The sequence below is a fragment of the Grus americana genome, chromosome 1, assembly GCF_028858705.1.
Source record: "Grus americana isolate bGruAme1 chromosome 1, bGruAme1.mat, whole genome shotgun sequence".
In the NCBI taxonomy this organism is placed as follows: Eukaryota; Metazoa; Chordata; class Aves; order Gruiformes; family Gruidae; genus Grus; species Grus americana.
In genome coordinates, this window is record NC_072852.1 from 123,326,215 (window position 1) to 123,343,760 (window position 17,546).

General features: G+C 45.1%; 2 protein-coding genes across 15 annotated transcripts in view; one reads left to right on the plus strand and one right to left on the minus strand.

Moving 5' to 3' along the window:
- Positions 1–1,356, minus strand: part of KDM6A (lysine demethylase 6A) — a 159,301-nt gene extending 157,945 nt beyond the window's left edge. For 7 of the 14 annotated variants that reach the window (XM_054816415.1, XM_054816408.1, XM_054816375.1 and 4 more), the window contains exons 1-2: positions 732–1,355; positions 414–477 (exon numbers count right to left, since the gene is read on the minus strand). In XM_054816415.1, the coding sequence (XP_054672390.1) occupies positions 414–477; positions 732–892 (225 nt within the window). In that variant the 5' untranslated portion in view covers positions 893–1,355. Of the gene's footprint in view, positions 1–413; positions 478–731 lie in introns of all 14 variants that reach the window. The other 7 variants (XR_008575835.1, XM_054816351.1, XM_054816392.1 and 4 more) reach the window with 3 other exon arrangements.
- On the plus strand, positions 1,189–17,256 carry LOC129204049 (eukaryotic translation initiation factor 3 subunit A-like). The gene is made up of 5 exons (XM_054819327.1): positions 1,189–1,259; positions 2,083–2,161; positions 2,260–2,785; positions 16,764–17,071; positions 17,182–17,256. The coding sequence occupies exons 1-5, from the start codon at positions 1,189–1,191 to the stop codon at positions 17,254–17,256; spliced, it is 1,059 nt and encodes a 352-aa protein (XP_054675302.1).
- The last annotated feature ends 290 nt before the right edge of the window (positions 17,257–17,546 follow it).

Consider the following 17,546-nt stretch of genomic DNA (forward strand, 5'->3'; position numbering starts at 1 on the left):
CCCCTTCAAAGTGTCCGGAGCGGAGCCCGCACGGCCGCGCTCCCTTCGTCCCACACCCGGCCCCGCTCGGCCCCCTCCCGCGCGGGGGGGGGCCCGCGCTGACTACGCGGGGGGAGGGGGATGGGGGGGGGTGAGGGAGAAGGGGCAAAGGCGGCAGCAACGCGTGGGGAGACCGCGGCGGGGGGCGAGGCGGAGCGCCCTGCCGCCTGCAGGGACGTGCACCCGCGGATGTGGCGGTGCCCCACACGCACGCACACACAGACACACACACGCACCCAGATGCACACTCGCACGCACACACTCACCGTGTGGACCCGGGGGACCGGAGGGAGGGGGCGGCTGGGCCGGGCCGGCTCCTTCCCCTCCCCCCCCTTCCCCCTCCAGCCCCGCTCCACATCCACCCTCGCGCTTACCTTTAACAGCAAGGCCTTCGTTCTGGCGCCATCTTCATGAAGCCTCAGAAATCCGAAGAGTCGGCTGCAGAAGGGGAGCGGGCGGGAGGGAGGGGAGAGAGGCACAAGCGTTAGCGAGAGTCAGCCCCCCGCACGGGCAGGCAAGGCAGGCTCGCTCCCGGCGGGCAAGGGCAGAGCGCGGCGGGGGCCGGGAGCCCGCACACGGGCACACACGCACTCCCGAGCGGGGAGCCGCGGGCAGGGGAGGGGGGGGACACGGAGGGAGCGCGGGCCGAGCCGGGACACGGAGGCGGCCGGGGCGGAGTGGGGAGCAGGTACCTGTCGAGGCCGGATAGGGCTTCTCTCTCCTCGGCTGTCAAGCTGGCGAAGTCCTCCTCGCTCTGGCCGCTCGCTTTCCCCGCCGCCATTTTCTTTTCCTCATCACCGAAAGGAGCAGTAGAGGCGGCGGCAGCGGCGAGCGACACTCCGCACGATTTCATGGAAACGCAGCGTAATTAACTCACGATCGCAACCCCCCCCCCGCGCGCCCCCAACACCCCCCAGCGCCGGGCGGGGCGGGGTGCCCGACACACACACACACCACAACTTTTATTACAACAACAACAGCCGGCAGGGAGGGGGAGGGAGGGAGGGAGGGGAGAGGGAGGGAGGCGGGGGGAAGCCCCGCTGCTCGGAGGAGGAGGGAGGGGGGAGGGAGGGAGCCCCAGCGCTGGAGACTCGGGGGAGGAGGGGGGGGAGGAGGAGGAGGAGGAGGCGGCTGCTGCTGCGGCGGCGGATGGCGGCGGAGCGGTGTTTACATCGCCGCGGCGCCGCTCGCCCCGGCGGCGAGGGGTGCGCGGAGCCGGGGTGACAGGGGCCCCGCCCGCCCTGCCGCGCGGGGTGTGTTTGCTGCCTGTACAAACTTCCCCAGCAGCTGCCCAAAGTTGTTGTAATTGTGTCACACAGCGAACCCCACGCCGCCACCGTGACCCCCCCTCCCCGCCCGCCCGGGCCCACGCAGCCAATCGCCGCCTCCGCGGGGCCGCACGTGACCTTTGTTGACTTACGTCAGTCATAGCGCTCTTCTACCGCTGCGCTTCGGCTTGGTTGGCCTTCGGCGCCCGCCTCCCTCGGCGGCCTCATTCCATTGGTCGTCGTCTAAGGGAGGGGGCGGGGTTTCAGGGATTTGCGGCTTCTGAGAGGTCGGAAGGGCCGTCAGTCAGAGGAGCTTTTTCGATTACCCAGCGCCAGCAGGTTTGGCGTGCGCCTTTAAAAACCGGAGGACGCGAAGGCGGGAGAGGGGGGAGTTTTCGGGAGCGGCGGTTCTCGGGGGTGGGGGGAGGAGGAGGAGGAGGAGGAGGAGGAGGAGGAGGAGGAGGAGGAGGAGGAGGAGGAGGGGGGCGGGCGGGCAGGCAGGCAGGCAGGCAGCGCTCCGCTCCGCTCCGCTCCGCTCCGCTCCGCTCCGCTCCGCTCACGGGCGGAGTTGCGTAACGGGGGCTCCGGGCTGGGGGAGTGGACAGCGCTGAGAAAGCGGGCCTCGCTAACGGCTCGAGGGGGGGCCATACTGTACTGCACCACACCGCACCGACTGGGGAAGGCCGCGCTCGCCCGCCCTGCTTTGCCTTGGCTTGGGCGCGGGGCGTGGCGCTCTTGGCACAACTGGATAACGGCTTCCTCACGCGGGGAGCAGGCATGGTGCCGGCTCGGGCTCCGGGCGCTTGGGCCTCGAGAAGGAGAAGCCGCCGCTCGAGGGGGTGGTTGGGTGGCGGGTAACGCCCGTGCGGAAGGGCGGCGGCAGCGGCAGAAGCGAGGGTAGCCCCCGTGGCGCGGCAGCTGGCTTCACCCGCCCTGGGAAGCGGAGGCGTAGAGGCGCCCAGTGTCCAGTTTGCGGCTTTCGCCGCCCGCTCGCAGCGGGGCAGGGACTTTCCTGCCAGCCACGGGGGAGCGGCTGTTAGCCCGCCCCCGCGGGCCGCCCCGCCAACGGACGAGCGCGTGGCGGGGCTCGAGGCGTGCTGCGGATGGGGAAGGAGGAGGGGGACGCCCGAGGGAACACCGCCCCTCCCCGAGAGCCAGTGACAGGTGGAGCGGCGCCCGCCAGCGCGAGCCCCGTGGCCGTCACGTGGCGGGGGGCGGGGCGGGCGCCGCGCGGCGGAGGAGCGCGGGGCGGGCGCCGCGCGAGAGAGATCTCGCGAGGCCGCGGCGGCCCGCAGGCGTGAGGGCGGGGCGGGGAGGCCGCCGGGGCTGGGCATGGCCGCCGGCTTCCTTCGACCCCGCCGGGCGTTGCGTGAAGCGGCTCGGCTGCGGCCCGGGGGTGCGGAGCGGCGGGTTGGAGGAGGGCTGGTTCCTAGGAAGGCGGGAAGGACCGCAGTCGGGCTTCCGGGAAAGTCGCACGTGTGAGTAAATCTCTGAATTTCTTTGGACATTGCGGGGAAGGGGCTTTGCATGCTCTGCTTGCTTCCCCTCGTCTGTAAGGCCAAGCCTACCGACAGTCTTCCTTGTGGCTTGAATGTTACCTGGGCATCCATGGTTCCTCGGCCCAGGAACTCCAGGGTCCTGTTTTCTCTTTACATTCCCATTAATTTGCCCAAACGGCCAGGAAGCTGTAGGGTTTTCTCAGCAGTTTTTGAAAATCATTAGATCTTGCCTCTGCTGTGATGCTTATGAGAAGATCAGCCTTCTGCAGGTGTGTGGTGGCACAGCTTGCTGCTCATACCCATTTTGCTGAAAATCTTCTATAACACCACTGTATCACTTCTTCAACGTCTAGCAGAAGCCCCATAACCGGGCAGACTTTTCTCTGCCAGTTGAATTTCCTCTCCTCAGAGAGGGGTCTGTTTTATGACTGCCAGGTGCACTAAAGCATCAGTGAAGCTATTAACTACCTTTGGGAATTAGATTAATAAGGTCAAAGACCAAACTAGGCAAGGGATGTTCAATAACAGTGCTGCTGCTTGCCAGTTCTATCCTCTCTTTTTTTAATTGCCACCATCAAATCATGTAGTCATGAAATCGAAGCACGTTTCTGCCTCTATAGGTGTTACAGCTAACATTTATGTGTCAGTGACGTTTTCCAAATAGATCATCAAATGTTTTCTGGTCCTGATGATGTCTGTAGCACAGTGCAGAGACACTGGCAGAAGCGTGCGAGGCCTGTTCTGCTTCCTAGCACCCCGATTAGAGATCTGGTCAAGACAAAGTCTTGAATAATGCAAAAGAAGACTCAAATTATTGTGTCCTTGCTCCTCTTAGAAGAAAAATCTTGTAATGTAACTGTGCTTTCTGAGGCAAATGCAGTTAGAACAAAAAAGCACCTGAGTTTACTGAGGGTGCGTATCTTTATAAAATAGCCAGCAGCCTTAGATTAGAGTATTGGTATAAGAGATAGGCATTTGTGTTTAAAGTCTTTTGAGTTTGGAGTCCACATAAAAAACAAGTTACTTTTGGTTCTGGGAATGAGCCATAGTCAATTAATAGTGAAAACAGCTATGATCAAACATCTGTCTTCATCAGTATTTTACATGGCTTCTCAGTCACAAATTTTCTCAGCAGCGCTTCCTTAGGTGCCTAACTCAGGGCAGAGGACTCTACTGACTGATAATGGTCCAAGAATAACGTATTTCAGCACAGATGATTTCTGAGGATCTTGACTCTGAGGTCTTATGTTTCCATTTTGCAGTGTTCTAAGTATAAGTCAATGGAAAGGATAGTAGATGAAACTGTATCTCAGTACAAGGAAGGTAACTTCTAAATTACAAAGCAATTCAGGAGACTTCATAAGAAGCGTAAGTGAGTCTTAGTTCAACTGAAAGTATAATGAGAAACTTCCATGTACCTAAAGTTACAACACTCCTCTAGTAGTGTCAACACCACTCCTACCCCCTTGCATCCTGTCTGTATTGCTTGAATTGAATTTCCAGTTGCCTTTTTTTTTTTTGTTATTTGAACTACTGTGTGGATGACTTAAGAGGTACCATAAAGGCCTATGTACAGTTTCAACTCTTCAAGATGTATTCAAACCTCAACTTCTTCAATAATAGCAAGAAAAGCTTGAAAACGCATGCTGAAACAAACAGTCCCTGCCTTTGCTAACAGTCAGATGACAATTTTGGGAGCTAACATTGATACACTATCACCTGTATGAAAGGAGAGAGACTGCTTCAGACAAGTGTGATGCTGGCCTTCCACTCTGAGATACGCCCTGGAAGCTGACTTCAGGAGGAATACGTCCTTAAATTCTTAAGAAGAAAGAAGAAAACGGCAGTATTGCTCTGTATCTATCAAATATCAGTTAACTTGTTAGATTTTAGCTTCATTTAAATTCTGAGTAATCTCTGAGTCTCCAGAAACTGTTTGCTACTTTCTGTGTGAAATTTGTGGACTGATAAAACTCTTGGACTGAACAGTACTCTTTGGATCCCCTTTCCTGTATATTTTCACCCCCATTAATTTTCCATGCAGAGTTTCTTTGTGTATTCCTGTAAACTGTGTCACTGTGTCCGGTCATGCTGCAAGACTTGCCTCAATCTGTTAAGAGACTGAATGCTGTTAGTATGTGTACAATTGCAAAGTAGTTTATGCCAGAAAGAACCCTGTGTTCCAAGTAGGTATTTGGTGTGCTGGTCATTCTCTGCAGATTGAAAGTGAGATGCAAAGTTGATGCGCCACTTTTTGAAAAGTAATGTTAGAAACACCAAAAGTTGATTCTAGAGTTCTCCTTATAAATAAATACACATCACCTGATGCCTTGTTGAACTGAAAAGCAACTCCTGAAATTACTTCCAAAAAGTTGATATGGAAGAAGGATTCGACTTGAACATTGAGATTCAAGCTGTCGTCTCACTTGATGTCAAAGGTAGTTGTGGTATCTCAAGCATCCAGGTTCATTGGCAAATAGCACAAGCCTGAGCACATATATAGAAACTCAGTCTCAGGAAAATAATTTCATGTAGCATGGAACATGGGAATGCTGACCTGCTCCAGACCTACTTTTTCTTTTCACTCTCACACCAATATTACTTTTCACTGCCATCAACTCCATCAATCAAGCGCTCAGATTGCCATTGTCAATTGAGGGAGGACCTTTTTGGAGATGCTGATGATCTTACTGTTTTGGGGTTTTTTATGAGCAAGAGTATGGTAGTCGGTCACGAACGTTCACCACATTCACCGTAAATCTGTTGATAGGAAGTCCCGACTGGAGGCTTGTTTGCTACAATAGTGTCTAGTCAGGAATGCTGCTTCTTACAAAGCTCCTTGGTGCAGGTCTCCTGAATGACAAACACACGCGGCCTGATCTCCTTTTTCCTCTGTCGTGATCTGGGACAAGACAAAGTAGCAGTTCATTAGAGATTGGAGCTCTGCAACTTCAGTAGATTTTTTTCTGGACACAATTATACCTTCAAAAAAGACTTGATCTTCAAAATATAAAATGTTTTGGGCTGCTTATATATAAAATATGGGGAGGCAAATGGACTCATCGAAAAGTTTTAATGTGTAAATCTCCTTAAAAAAAGACAGCTGTGGATTTAAACTCAAAAGGGTCACCTGGTGGGAGCACACTGGTTCATTTTAGCTATACCTAATCTTCTCACAACTCAGATTGTAGAGCTGCCCACGTGACGACTTTGTGCTTGCTTTTGGACTTCAAGAAAAAGCTCCCTTTGTTTTTTAACTCTCTGAATGTTCTGTATAGTATCATACAAAAAGAATATATTTTTTTTCCTAAAGATAGTTACTTCAGTATGTTGTCTGTAGACTGAAGTTCCTTATATATCTTTCATATACATCCTCCTGGTGGAGGAACCCCTCTCCCTGGCTTCCGTTGACATCGAATTCTTCCTGTAGAAGGCAGCTCACTTTCTCAAAACCATATTCTTTGCTGGAGAAATCTGGCTTTGTTTTCTGTGTCTCTATAGCTCTTGCTCTCCAGAAGGGCAGAAGTTCTGTGCAACACTTCTGTGGTCATATCAAGTGTATTGAAAAGCCAGACTTGCTCCATGAAGATTATATGGGTTACTGTGTTTCCATGGACAACTGCTATTTTCTTACTATCTGATCTCATCACATCCATTCTCAGATATATGCTTATTTTCAAGAATAGCAATTAACAGAACCTATTGATTATTATTAACATATTTGGTGTGACTTCCAAGTCATGTGGCAAATTTGAATGAGCAATATATCAATCCCTGCTGGATACAATTGAAATCTCATGGTCTTCTCTAGTCCAAGACATACTTGCTAGTCACCTACAGTGAGATTAATTATTTCAGCCCCTAGAAAAACTATGGTGCTTGAAGTTAGGCGTGTCAGTTCAAATTGATCTTTCATTCCTGCATTTTGAAGTTCTTTGCAGCTGCAAGCTATGAGCTGGTAGGGAAGTGAGGTTAACAGTCACCTCCTTATGCTGTCACACAGGAGTATGAAGCAGCTCAGGATGCGCATGTGATGTCTGCTGGCACTGCTGTTTAAAGCGGGTGGGGGGAAGTGTTTTCCAGGTCTGGAGTCAACATTATGCTTACAATAGCTCAGAGGACCTCTAACTATAAGGTAAATCCTTTTGCAGTAGCCCAGGAGAAACGCGACAAGACAACAATCTTGGATTTGTGTGACAAGGTATATGTACTGAAAAACAGTAAAGAAGAAATGCAAGCAAACCAAAAGAACCCACAGGATGCCATTTTGTGTCTTACAAAATATAAATGTAACACTTGCATTATTGCCACCTTGCCAGATTTTAGTCAAGCTGCCTGAAATATGTGACTATTGGGCATATAAGGGACAGCAGCAAAAACTAGTACAACCTGACAATAAGTTAGTCAGGGAGAAAGTAGCCCCTTTGTTTAACGTTCCATATTCATTGACAGGTTTTTTTCTGCATCTTTTTTCTTATTGCTCTTTACTCCAAGGTAAAAGCAGAAAAGCTTAAATTACTGTTACGTTGTTCCTGAAATCAGGAACAAAAAAACCTGCAGTACTTCATTTTTGTATTTTAGCAGTAGCTCCTGTATTGTCCCGGAGGTCATAATAAAATGATCTGCAATTTGCATGTTCCCTTGCTACCCTCATTAAAGTTCTGATGAGTGGTGTGCAATGATCCATGTTATATTTTGACAGTGGATGGTGGTCAAGAAAGTAGGGGAAACTGATCTAAAACCCAAGAGGTGATTTGGGGTTTTTTTCTCCAAAATGCCCAAAAAAGTGAAATGCTTTTGCTAGCTATAAGAAAAAACAATACGTGTGTAGAAGTAATTATTGAAACTAGAAAATGTTTGGAAAAAAGTCTTTCTGATACTCTTTATCATTATGTTGATGAACAAATTCCTCTTCAGTCTCAGAAATACTTTACTAACTTTGAGCGGTGAGGGGAGTAAAAGTGAGCTAATCTAGGAAATGCATTATTATCATGAAGATATTTTTTCTTTATGAAAGCGTTAAAAACTGGTAATTACTAAATGCTTTAATTGTAGACCTTACTTAGTATCATTCTGTCTTGCTTAAATCATAGAGTCATTTTTGTATCTTGCCTTCTCCCCTTGGTCAGCTTGATTTTTTTTAAACCTGGATTGTATCTGAAGGGCTTAATGCTTGAATTCATCTGGAATTTAAGTGGTAATTCATAGTCATCAGAAGTACACACAGCTATCAGTTAAGCAGCGATTTCTATCACTGTGCAGTGTGTCAGTAGAAATCAGAAAATTTCTCTTGAGGAATAGAAACTTCAAAGGAATTATTATTTAAAAGTAACAAACAACATGTCAACAATTGAATCTAAACATGGAAAACCATGAATGTGTATACATAAACTTAACTGTATTTTGAGCTGTTTCATGAAATTCAGAAATATTTTTTTATATTCTATAGATTTGCTGTGTTAGAGAGACTCGTTCTCTGCATGCTAGCATGAACACACTCACCTGTTTGCTTAAGTTCTACCAGTAGAAGTGACTGTTAGAAGAGATACTACTGTATCATATTTTTTTGTGCTCTATTGATCTCTAATATTAACTGACAATTTTTGCAGACTTGGAGAAATAAATAATATGAAAAATTAAACTTGTCCAGGAAGTGGGTCCTTTACAGTGCTGCTGTTAGTAGATTTTAATTTTTGTTTTTAATTACATCCATTCCTTCCCCCACCCCCCCACCCCCCAGCAGTTTTGCCCGTGTCCATTCATGTATATTCCAGATGTGGGCATGCTTTCATTTATGGTGATAGTTTCAGAAGGTAAGTAGGTTAAGTGTCCGCCCTCCCACTAGTAACTGGATGTGGCAGCTTATGACATAGCACCTTCCAAAGAAGTCACCCATTTGACAGAAAATGATCATGAACAACTATCTCCGCTCTTCAAACACAGTGCAAAGGAAGTGCGATTTCTTGCCTTTGTGACTAAGCAGGAATTTAATACAACTGTTGAGAAGCTGGTAATAAAAATACTGTATTTATATTAACTTATCTTCATCCTCAGATTGACAATCATAGCTCCCCTGTAAGTTTATAAAATTTGGCAAATGCTGGAGGTGAAGAAAAAAAAAAACAGCTTTGTGTTTCTATTGACTTAACATAAGATGCTAGACTAATACCTTTGTAGCCTGCTGGTTTTTTGGCTTGTAAGTAAAAACACGTAGATAACATTTCTGAAACAGCTCTGAAATTAAGTTAAGGTTTTTTGTGTAAACATTTGAAAGGAGCTGTTCATGATGCTCAGCAAATTAGATGAATGGGTATCTTGTTTACTTTTGTAAATCCTGGAAGGGAATGCAGTATTATCCAAGATACATTATTATCTGACATGTTTGTTTTTCTCCTAAAGCAGAGATTGTCACATGCTCTTACTGGATTTAATTTAGTGCTTTATAGACAAATCTTTTCAAGAAAGTACCTGAGAATGATGTATTTTAAAAGCCTCAACTGTTGTGTATGTTGCTTTTTGTTAACATTCTTGTGGATGTCTAAAACGATAACATCAGTAACCAAACTGAAAAACTATTTTGGTTGTAGTCCCCAAGTCTTTCCCATCCATTTCCTACTACATCTGCCTATGCAGCAACTTTTAAAATGTGGTACTTTGCACAAGTAATGGTATATATTAAATCTTGGAATCGTGTAGAGATGAGAGTTTTAAAGCTGCAAATAGCAGAAGAGGCTCTGTGACATCGGGTTTGTCTTGTCCAAAGTTAAGGCAGTGGCTCAAGAAGCTCCATCATACTCTTATTAGACACAGACAATGACAATTCTGCATCCGTGTCTAAACACAGTTCAGGCTTCCCTTAGAGCAATTGGTGAGTCGGGGCATTTCAAATAAAATAAAACATGATGCTTAAATTTGAAGACTGTTGCTGTAAGGCATGAAACTTTATTTCTTCTCTTACATTTTAGAATTTTATCAAAATAAGATGGCATCCCCCCAATTTGATGTATAGGACTCAATGAATAAGGAACAGGGTTGTACCCAAAGCATGTAAACTTGTTCATCATGTGTGACCGGAAGATAAAAGAAGTCCTATACTAAAACATCAAACTGAAGTTTGATTTTTTTTTTTCCCCACAAAATTGCTGCTATCAAGAGGTAGATCCTATTTGGAAGCTCTCTAGTGGTTCACGTTCCACTGTGTCTTCTGCATGTCAGTAAGAGCTGGATCAGGCCTCTGACAGAGCTGAGAACATCAGGAGGATGTGAGGAAGGAAGACAAGTAGTTTCTACCCTAAACCCAATGTTCATAAAACCAAAAGCCAGCCCTGACTTTAAGTATACATTTTCCCTTGCTTCCCCCACCCATCAGCTGCATTTCACTTGAGAACCCGTGAAACAGGAAATTGCTAGTTTAGGAACGGCTCGGAGAATTTCCCACCTTAAAATTTCTCAAGGTACAGTTCAGTTTCTGTTTGAATGTTTGCAGTTGTGTAGTTGTGTATTTGTATAAATACACTCAGTACTACTAAAGTCAGTTTGTGAGCAGTTCTTTTCTAGTGTTATGTTGTTTTGTTTTTTGGTCTGTAAATGAGGCCTGTCGTGGTTTACTCTTGTGAGAAAAGCTAAAGCATAGTCTTTCTTTCCATGGATACCTAGTCCCAAACTGAAAGCCAAGTGAGAGTAAGGAAATTGCCATTGGTCTCAATGGGAGCGTAGCCTCTTGGGAAAGGGAGCAGCAAAGGGCAGCTCACTAAGCATGGGCAATATTTTCCTTGATATGTTTAAATCAGTCCTTTTTTTGCCAGTAGTGTATACACAAAATTTTACTTTCAGGTGTGGATTTAAATCTTCACACAACAAAATCAGTGTTTCTCCAGTGGCTTCTTAGTATCAAAGAAAAGAGAGTCCCCCTAATATTCCTCCCTCTCAATTAACAAAAACAAACAAAACCAAAACAAAAATCCTCATCCCCTATTGAATTCACATGCTTACATGTAAGCATCCAAGTTTACCACTTTACTAGAATCTCAGTAGCTGTCTAGATATCACAGAAGTATCAATGCAACTGGCACTATTTTAAAAACATCACAGTTTTGAAAGTAGATGGATACATTTCTTCTCCAGGTTAGTCTGTATAAACATGACTGGGGCATTGGTCCTGTTCAGGTTATAGTTGTTCCCTGTACAAAAAGGAGGACAAATGTTTTATTATAAAATTTAAATGCTATTGTTGCCAATCATGTCATTGGTACTTTTTTAAATGAGTGATTGAGTTTGTGTTTATTACATGTTCCTTCAATGCAGGCACATTAGAAATGAATAATACCACCTTGTGAAGGAGCTGAACCTGCAAGTTACAGAATGCCATCTGAGAAGAGACTTTCTGCTCAGTACTTGGCAGGATCAAATCCCAGATCAGCTTGCAAAGTTTGAATGCTTATCACAACTCCTTTATTCAGGAAATTGGGCAAGAAATAGGTTTTCTTGCAAATTCAGTGTTGTTCCTGGTTTCTGTTACATCAGCCTATGCTAAAGGAGACATCCAGCACTGTTTATCCTTCTGTTCTCTCTGAAAACATAATTAAATGCAATATGCATCAGTAGTGAAGAACAATTCTTACATATCTGCTGTTAGGCCACTTTTATCAATCAACTGAATTTTTTCAACTGTATTTCTATTGAGGGTTATTAATTTTTCAGTGTAAATGCTAACTGTCACTGGTCTGCAAAAAAATACAGGGAAGACACAAGCAGGATGATTACAATCTCTGTCTCCCAGCTGGAGGGGTTTGGTTTCGAATACTGCTGTGCGTGGGGGTGGTTTGGCAGTGTGCAAGAAATGGAGATGACTGCAGCAGCTGGAGTGTCACGAACAAGCAGGTGAGGAGAGGAGAGGAGAGAGCCAAGCGCATGGGGTGGATTTGCCCCCTGCTTGAATAGAGGCCTTTTCTGTGGCCGAATTCTTGACTAGCCACTTCAACTCTTCTTTCCGTTGCTGTCCTAGTTTTCCACTAGTTGGGTAAAACGTGAACATTCTGTTAAAATTACAGTGTCTTGCAAAAAAGCAGAAATGATCAGATGGTTTGGGTTTTGTTTGGATTTTTTCCCCAGTCTTAGTCAAACCAATGGCTATGACAGCACTTTGTCAAAAATTACAGAGCTGTGCAACCAACATGCAGGTGCTTCAGAATGTGGCCACGTGGCATTGTTCTGTAACAGCAACCCCTGCCTCTGGAGGTCCCTTCCCAGTCACTGCTACCAACCCTGACGACCCTCCGCTGCAGTTTGCCCCAGCTGTCCCTTAACAATACTGATTTAACTGTTTACAATGCCATGCCGGAAACTGAGGCAAAGTCACTGAAGTAACCTCAGTTTAAAAAAAACAACAAAAAACCAACCAGCTCCACCCCCCCCACACACCCCACCCCCCCCAAAAAAAAACCCCAAGCACCATAGCAACAACAAAAAATCCCCAAACTTCCAGATGGAGGTGAAAGCCACTTCCAGACAACTTTTATGGTAATTATTCACATGCAATATTGTGTAGCACACTGAAAAATATTTAAGAATAACATCATTTTAATATGAAATTAAATGCCAGAACTGATGATACAGTGTTGTATTATTTGGTAGCATGCTGAATTCAATTAAAACTTGTCTTGTTAATAAATCTTACATCATTGCTGGCTGCTGCTGTGAAGAATCCTGAGATTCTTTTGTGAGGAGGTCCAGCCTGTTCATAACAGCGCCTCAGGAGCTGGTTGACTGATGCACAACACAGTAAAATGATTGCATCTTGTGAGGTTGACTGGAGATTGCTATCACAGGAATAAACACCAAGTTAAAAATTACAAAACCCTGGAACCTCTAAAAGCTTATGAGCCATAGAAATGACCTACTACCTTACTCATTACTACCTCTTAGTAATTGTTAATTTGGTTGCCAGTTAGTCAGATGTTAAGTTGGGAGAGTTGGACAAATGCTGTTGGTCTTTATCATGAGCTCTCTTTTTGTACTGTTCCTGTATTGATGCAGCAGCTGTCACTGGGAATCAAAACCCTGATTCACACACGAAGAGGAATAACTTTTTTCAAGATAGCACACTTGAATGCTGTGTTACCTGTGTACACGTCTCTTTCCTAATAGAGCATGGCCAAAAAGGAGTGCAATTCTGCACAGTTGGCAAGACTAAAAAGGAAACGGCATCTACTAAATGATACAATTGGCAGATTATACAGGAAAATGACCCACGTTCTTCTTTCATTCTAAAGAAAACTCTTACAGGGTTTTCTCATCTGATTACTGTTCATACACCTCAGGTTTTTTCCATGTAGTGCGTTTTACAAATCATGTCATTATTTACAGAAGCTTTTAGGAAAAAACTTGTGTCTTATTTCTTAAGTTCAGAAGTATAAAGATTATCCTATTGAACTAATCCCTCCTTCTTAGGCCCAGCTGTAAAATGTTTCCATTACACTTCTTCAAAAGTATAGGAATCATAGCTAAGATGTCAATCCAGAAAGTGTTTAGCGATAATGATAAATAAACAATGAATACCATAAGGGTTAAAGAGTAAAAATTAAACTTTTAACTATTATCTGCTTCCTTTGCAGCCTTAAATACATGGGCTAGGATTCCTGCTCTACATTAACATTCTGAAGGTTTTTCACCATGAACATGTAATTGTTTGTATTAGAAGCTTAACTGTTGTATGCGAAATTAGAATCATGCCTATGGGTATTTAAAATTGAAGAATAATACCAGCTAATGACTTCAATGTTACTAGTAAAATTACATCAGGGAGAGTATTTCAGATTTTGCAGATTGGCCAAATTTATATTGATGAGAAATATATAAGATTTAGCTCACTAAAATTTAATGAAACCAAGCATATATTGAGGAAATGAAAGTGTACAGGCTTATTTGTTGCAATGTGTGGAAATTGGTTAACTTTTTATTTGAGAGAGAAACAAAGTTCTGCTTTATGGAAATTTCTGATTATTTTTCTGAAACATTGTTACTTCTTTTGACATAAACAGTTGCATGGGCTTGCAAATGGTTTCTTTAGTAAATTAAATTTATGGAACTTGTTGTTTCTTCACAAGCAAACATATTTCTTTACCAGGAGTACACAGAGGCTTATTCCTCTGCAGAAAGAACTGAGTTGTTTTGAAATACAGAAGGAAACTAGAAGAGTTTCTGTTCAAAGTGCCAAGTGTTTTCTAGAAAAATACTCCATTGCTTTTCAACTTTGTAACATCCTCTTCTGCTCAAAGATACATACACTTACTAGAAAGAATACCCAGTTTATTACGCTGGGTGATGTCAGTAGGCTCTACAGTTCAGGCCCTGCCAAAATTCCTTTGCATTTATCATCTGGCTTGATATCATCAGCTATGATTTCTACCATAGGTTTTATTTTAATTACTCCAAGAAGTAGCACTGCTTCTCACTTTTATCCTCAATATGTGGTGTAACTGCATCCTCCAACTTCAGAAAAGTTTTGCTTAATCTAAACTGTCAGGTGCTATAAATAACTTATTGCTGTGAAAGGTAGGAGATAGAGCATCTTGGACCTTGATAGTAATCGTAAAGAACAGACGTTCAAGATGAAAATAGGATCAGTATTTTGGACTTCCTAGTGAAGATAGGGAACTTGAAAAATGGAATTAGTTAAGTAATTAGTTTATTTATTTATTTGTTAATTAACAGAATTAGTTGGACAATTTGTAGTAAAATACTGGGCATTTGAAAAGTGTTAAAAAAGAGAGATGCAGATTCAAATACACCCATGCTTCAATGAACCAGATACAACTTTCAGGCAATCAGTGGATGCATGAGTGCTAAAATATAATGAGATAAATCTCATTTTTAAAGTTGGACAGTTTATTCAGAGATTGAATCAAATCAAGAGCGTGTGTATATGTTCTACTACCATAGAAATAGTATAGTGAATGAACAAAAAGTTAAGCCTAATAATGTTATCCGTAGAACATCTGAAAGGAAGTAGAACAGAACATGTTTTAACCAAACAGCTCACAAAGCAGTCCTCTGATATATCAAAGCTAATTAGGACAGAGTCCAACAATTACAAAAGATATTTAGTTGTAAAAAGATACCCAGCAATGTTTTGTCTTATCTCTTAAGCAGATCATTAGAGGCTTCCTGTTATACTTCTTCATTATTTCTTTTCAGGAAAATCTATTACCCTCTCCTCAGGAGGAGATTGAGACCTACCAGAACAATTCATTTGGCCTACTCCCAGCCACCCTGTCTTCTGACATACAGCTGGGGAATAATAATAGCCTGCATGAATAGTTCTTGCAATAGCAGTCTGCTCTGATTGCTGCTTTCCTCATTTTCCTCATCATGCTACACAACATAGGCTCAAAATTTTGATCTGATCTGTTACGCATGTGCAGACAAACTTCTGAATGTATCAGGGAAGTCATCGCAGCGCAAAGTTGAGCCGTGAGTTTTGCCATAGCAGCAAGTTTGGGTACTGCTGGTGTAACATAGTCTCAAATTCCTGGGGAACTCATAGAAATTACCTGTAACAGTTAATATAGGGAACAGAAGGGCTGGCACCATATGAGAAGTTTCTCAAAGTCTTTCTGTCAACACCATCATAGAATAGAATCAAAGAATCACTTAGGTTGGAAAAGACCTTTAAGATCATTTACCCAGCACCACCAAGCCCACCACTAAACCATGTCCCTAAACACCCCCAGTTCCCTCAGCTGCTCCTCGTAAGACTTGTGCTCTGGACCCTTCACCAGCTTTGTTGCCCTTCTCTGGACATGCTCCAGCAGCTCGATGTCCTTGTAGTGAGAAGCCCAAAACTGAACACAGGACTCAAGGTGCGGCCTCACCAGTGCCAAATACAGGGGGACCATCACTTCCCTAGTCCTGCTGGCCACACCGTTTCTGACACAAGCCAGGATGCTGTTGGCTGCATTGGCCACCTGGGCACACTGCTGGCTCATATTTCAGCCGGCTGTCGACCAGCACCCCCAGGTCCTTTTCTGCCAGGCAGCTTTCCAGCCACTCTTCCCCAAGCCTGTAGCATTGCCTGGGGTTGTTGTGACCCAAGTGCAGGACCTGGCACTTGGCCTGGTTGAACCTCATACAGTTGGCCTTGGTCCATCAATCCAGCCTGTCCAGACCCCTTTGTAGAGCCAGATCAACACTCCCACCCAACTTGGTGTTGTCTGTAAACTGACTGAGGGTGCACTCGATCCCCTTGTCCAGATTGTTCATAAAGATACTAAAGAGAACTGGCCCCAGTACTGAGCCCTGAGGAACACCACTTGTGAGCAGCCGCCAACCGGATTTAACTCCATTCGCCACAACCCTTTGGGCCTGGTCACCCAGCCAGTTTTTTACCCAGCGAAGCATATGCTCATCCAAGCCATGAGCAGCCAGTTTCTCCAGGAGAATGCTGTGGGAAATGGTGTCAAAGGCTTTACTAAAGTCCAGGTAAACGACATCCACAACCTTTCCCTCATCCACCCAGTGGGTCACCTTGTCATAGAAGGAGATCAGGTTTGTCAAGCAGGACCCGCCTTTTGTAAATCCATGCTGACTGGGCCTGATCCCCTGGTTGTCCTGTATGTGCCACGTGATGGCACTCAAGATGATCTGCTCCATAACCTTCCCCGGCACCGAGGTCAGACTGACAGGCCTGTAGTTCCCCAGATCCTCCTTCTGGCCCTTCTGGTAGGTGGGTGTCACATTGGCTAACCTCCAGTCAACTGGGACCTCCTCAGTTAGCCATGACTGTTGTAAATGATGGAAAGTGGCTTGGTGAGCACTTCCACCAGCTTCCTCAGTACCCTTGGGTGGATCCAGTCTGGATCCAGATAGACTTGTGCGTGTCTAAGGGGTGTAGCAGGTCACTAACCATTTCCCCTTGGATTATGGGGGCTTCACCCTGCTCCCCATCCCTGTCTTCCAGCTCAGGCACTGGCTCGTCTTTCGGCACATGGGGATGGCCTGCTCCTGTGCCTTTCAGATTTTCTTCTTGAAGGATTCCCAGCCTTCCTGGACTCCTCTGCCCTTCAGGACTGCCTCCCAAGGGACTCTGCCAACCAGGCCCCTAAACAGGCCAACATCTGCCCTCCAGAAGTCCAAGGTAGCAGTTCTGCTGACCCCCCTCCTTACTTCTCTGAGAATCAAAAACTCTGTTATTTCATGATCGCTGTGCCCAAGACAGCCTCCAACCATCACATTACCCACAAGTCCTTCTCTGTTCACAAACAACAGGTCCCATGGGGCACCTTCGCTAGTTGTCTCACTCACCAGCTGTGTCAGGAAGTTATCTTCCACATGCTCCAGGAACCTCCTACACTGTTTCCTCTCTGCTGTATTTCCAGCAGACGTCTGGTAAGTTGCAGTCCCCCATGAGAACAAGGTCTAGCGATTGTGAGACTTCTCTCAGCTGCTTGTAGAATATTTCTTTTGCTTTCATATGATTTTGTGTGTGATAGTGACCTGATAGTCTGGGGCACAATCCAATAGCAACTCTTTTTACAGTTAAAGTCTGGACAGAATAGTCCTCCAGCAGCTTATTGAGGGAGTCTTTCTTTCCTGTACATACGAGAAATGCGGGGGGAATAGAAACAATTAGATAGCCTGTATCCCAGACTGGTACCTAAAGGTACCATTGCCTACTTTTACACATAGATATCAGTATTTAAAAAGTAACTTTTCAGCTGAACCTATTCTCATGTTCTCACTT

Excerpts from the sequence above, each read along its gene's own strand:
- LOC129204049 (XM_054819327.1), top strand. The coding sequence starts at position 1,189 with ATGGCGGCGGAGCGGTGTTTACATCGCCGCGGCGCCGCTCGCCCCGGC. Across the intron at positions 2,162-2,259 it reads AGGGGGTGGTTGGGTGGCGG|AGGCGCCCAGTGTCCAGTTT; the intron begins GTAACGCCCGTG and ends GCGGAGGCGTAG. Across the intron at positions 17,072-17,181 it reads TCTCTGTTCACAAACAACAG|CAGACGTCTGGTAAGTTGCA; the intron begins GTCCCATGGGGC and ends CTGTATTTCCAG.